Consider the following 4,336-nt stretch of genomic DNA (forward strand, 5'->3'; position numbering starts at 1 on the left):
AACCATCCTTCGGAAAAGAGGCACGATGCATTTTGCCAAGTATACAACCTTCACAAGCATGCTTCTCAATGGAGCCAAGTGTGGGCAAACCAACAACCATATCACGCTTTTGTAAATAGAGCAAGTTATTGAAGTTTAAATGACCAAAACGTGAATGCCATAACTCCGTTTCAACCATAGAAGGAGTACGAACAAGCTAGGCATTTGCTGCATGCCTCTCATAAGTATCCATGCGATACAAGCCATTGCATAATGTCCCGAACATAACAATAACATCACCATTGCTAAAGTCATGAACCATAAATTTGGCATCCACAACATGTACATGAAAACCCGAAGAGGCAATGGTAGGAACCGAAAGCAAGTTCTTCTTTATGCTTGGCACATACAAGGCATTCTTGAGAGTCACAACACCCCCATTTGCAGCCATAAGCTTTATGTCCCAACTCCAATGATAGGGTAAGAGGCATTATTTGCGCAAACAACATGCCCCCCCTTTGGTGCATCTTGCAAGGACACAAAAAACTTCTTACATGATGTTGTGTGCTTGGAAGCACCACTATCAAAGTACCAATCAAGATCAGCCTCACACACTGTCATACATGTAGAATGTAATGAAGAATCATATGTGCATGTAACAACACAAGCACAAATATCTTGAGCAAGATTAGCTTCATCATCCTTTGCATTACTTGTTCTCTCAATGATAGACATGCCCGATTGCTTCTTCTTATCATTACGCTTTGCAAGCTTTCTACATTCCTCAATGGTATGTCCCGACTTCCGACAATACTTGCATTTCTTATTTTTTTGTGAATCACCATCACTAGAAGAATTAGTGGAAGAGGGAGTTTGGGACTTTGGTTTTGATGTGCCCAAAGCTGGTCCGGACTTGCTTTTACCTCTTTGAGAGATAGCAAGTGCTTGAGTTCCCTCAATCAAACCACTTCTATTCATTCTAGATTTCTCTTCTTGCAAGAGAAGCGACACAACCTCATCAAAAGTATACATGTTGGGATTTCCTTTTGCAACCAAATGAAGAGTAGTAGCAAAGATTTGAAAAGAATCTGGCAACCCTTTAAGCAAAGTGGAGATGAGAGAATTGTCCCAGATAATCTCATCTATGTTTGCCAATTGCTCTTTCAAATCCTTAATCTTTGTAACATACACATCAACGGACTCACCTTCAGCCATACGCATTTCCTCAAGTTGCTTCCTCAAGTAAGCCACACGGGCTGTGCCCGACATACAAAGAAGCAAGTACATCCCAAGCTTGCTTGGATGAAGTGCAAGACCCGAATGTGCGGAACAATATGACGCTTCACAAAAAGAGAAATCAAAGCATGTGATTGGGCATCCTTTCCATCCCATCTAATCTGATCCTGTGTAGGTGGAGAAGATGAAGAAACAATTGTTGAAGAGCTACTTGCATCTGTAACAATAGAAGTAGAACTGCCAGGTCTCTTGTCTACATCCGCCACAATGTTCCATAGTTGCTTTGCAACAAGTACACGTTTCATCATGTAAGACCACATCGGATAATTGGTCCCATCAAGATTATCCTCATCTTGAAGCATGCCAAACAAGTCATTGTTGCTTGCCATAGCACCCATGAACAATAAATTTGAAAGAAATGCACTCACGACAAAACCTGCAGAAAATTTTCAGACCTGTAAATGCTATTACAGCAAAGCCTTAATGTGTCTAGAAATGCTGATTCATAATATTGTTGCGTAGTACTCGTTCGTAGCTTTGTTTTGAGTCCTAGGTTGAGCAAAACGGACACCCGAAGCACCCGTGGCGAGCAAAATGGTGACTACCTGTCCTGAGGCTGCACCTCCTGTAAAACCTAATATGAGGTATGGAGGAAGGAGAATGCTTGTGGGAGCTAAATAGCCTACTATGATACCATTGTTGGGTGAAGAAGGGAGTGAGGGAAGCTATAGACGTGCACACACACACACCCATAGATGCACACACACACACACACACACACACACACAACAAGAAGCTTAATAGCTTGAAGCTTCCTCACTTTGTTATGAAGAGTTCAAGTGTAAGTATGAGAGAAAGATACAAGTCTCCCTAAGTACAACGTACCACCACACATGCGTATAGTGTGTATATGTGGTTACACGGGGAAAAAACCTCTAGCCAGCACTAGAGTAAAAAGTGACCGTGTATAGGGAAACGGTTCACATCAAAACTACCCGAGGGACACGTGAGTGTAACACATAGCATAGCATATCTGTCTTTTTTCCAATCTAATAGAAGATTCTGCGAACCGCATTGAGAGTCTTTGCATACCTTGGATTTCCTCAAGTAGGACTATCAAGGGCCTCCACCAAGATAGCCATTTTAAATTAGGATCCTTTGGTACACATAACCTATCTCTATAATAGAGACAATGTTCATCATATGGGAAGAGCTGCATTGAAGGTATATTCTTTGATTCTCTAGTTTGAACGAGGGTAATTTGCCTTTGATACTTTGGATTAGATGATGCGGCTTCCTAAATCCTTTCAATTATCGGGTTATTGGATATAGATATGAGGCTCAAAAAGGGTTTTCGACTGAGTGAATCTGCAACCATGTTTTCCTTTCTAGGGTGATGGATAATGTCAAAGTCGTATTCTTGCAAAATTTATACACATCATATTTGTCGCATATTCAAGGTTGCTTGGGTGAAGATCCACTTTAATCTCTTATGGTCAGTTATACGTTGAGACTTCCTTCCCAATAAGTAGTGTTTCCATAGTTTCAAAGCGTGAATGACTTCCAATAGTTCAAGGTCATGCAATTGGGTAGTTCTTTTCTTGAATCTTAATCTTACGTGAGGTGAAATCTATTGGTCTTCCTTCTTGAACTAATACTCCTCCAACTACTATTCCACTAGAATCGGTGATGACATCAAAGTTCTAGTTGAAATTTGGTAGCTTTAGTCACAGTGTAGTAGTGACATATTGCTTAAGTTTGTTAACTTTCTTGGTGTAGTGGTTCCCAATTTATCCTCACCTCTTTCTTCAAAAGGTCGGTCAAGGGTAAAGCGATCATCTCATAATCTTTCATAAATATTCTATACCAGCCTGTGATTCCCAAAAACCCTCTAAGCTCGCTTACATTAGATGGCTAGGGCCATTCAAAAATTTCTTGAGTTTTAGCAGGGTCCACTAAGATTCCTTCTTGTGAAACAATAAATCCCAAATATTCAATCCTTAGAGAGAAGAATGAACACTTGCTCATCTTTTCATGTAGCTTGTGTTGTTGAAGAATGTTCGGCACCTTCCTCAGGTGGCCTTCATGTTCTTCTTCTTCCCTTGAGTAGATTAGAATATCATCAAAGAAGACAAGGACGAAATCGTCTAGGTAGGGCTTGAAGATATCCTGCATTAATCTATTGAATGCATCCAAAGCATTAGTCATACCAAATGACATTAACTATAAATTCAAAATGAACATATCGGGTGTTGAAAGTTGTCTTTAGGATCTCTGATTATTTTATTGTGATCTGGTAGTAACCAGATCTTAGATCTACCTTCAAGAAGACCTTGGATCCATGTAGCATGTCCAAAAATTCATCAATTCTTGGTATAGGATAGTTGTTCTTAAATGTGACTTTGTTTAGTCTGTTATAGTCAATGTAGAGTCAAAGAGTCCCACTTTCTTGTTTTGGAAGAGTACTGTTGCTCAACAACTTGATTTACTCGATCTAATAAATCTTTGTTCTAGAAGTTAATAAATCCTTGTTCTAGAAGTTGGAAAAGTTACTCCTTCAATTCAATGGCCTCTAGTAGCATCATTTTATAAGGTCTCTTTGTCACAGGTTCACTTCTGGGAGAATCTCTATCTCATGGTCAATTTCTTGATTAGGAGGAATAATGGTGAGGTCTTTGGGAAAAGCATCTAAATATTCATGAAGCCAAGATGGTTTTGTATTGTTTGATTTGGATTGACCTTATTCAGCTTGACCACAAATATTTGTTGTCCAGCTCTCATGACTTTGAGTAGACAGTTTGCTTTAACTAACTAAATCCTTGAAATCACATTTTTTCCTTGCACTTCAGCTTGCCTTGCTTAATTATCTCTAAAGCTCGCACTACCTTGGCCATCGTGGATGCTAGCATGATTTCTAGATAACCAATCCATCTCAAGAATCCCATCATACATCCCAATTGGGAGGGTTCTAAAGAAAGCTAAAGTAGCGTTCCCTCCTAGTTCAAAATCAAGGGTTCCCACAGAATGTCGAGATATCATGGTTTTTGCATTAGCCAATTCTATTGTCAAAGATTTAGCTTGGTTTTATTCATGTTCAACTTTTGCAAGCATTTTGGGGATA

At 39.6% G+C, this 4,336-nt stretch overlaps 1 protein-coding gene across 1 annotated transcript; it reads right to left on the reverse strand.

Moving 5' to 3' along the window:
- Positions 1-435: 435 nt before the first annotated feature.
- LOC147444278 (uncharacterized) lies at positions 436-4,109 on the reverse strand. Its single transcript, XM_086528090.1, has 3 exons — positions 4,070-4,109; positions 1,427-1,651; positions 436-1,319 (listed from the first exon to the last, which is right to left on the reverse strand). The coding sequence occupies exons 1-3, from the start codon at positions 4,107-4,109 to the stop codon at positions 436-438; spliced, it is 1,149 nt and encodes a 382-aa protein (XP_086384216.1).
- Positions 4,110-4,336: the final 227 nt, after the last annotated feature.

The sequence above is a fragment of the Adiantum capillus-veneris genome, chromosome 13, assembly GCF_014529385.1.
Source record: "Adiantum capillus-veneris isolate H3 chromosome 13, ASM1452938v2, whole genome shotgun sequence".
In the NCBI taxonomy this organism is placed as follows: Eukaryota; Viridiplantae; Streptophyta; class Polypodiopsida; order Polypodiales; family Pteridaceae; genus Adiantum; species Adiantum capillus-veneris.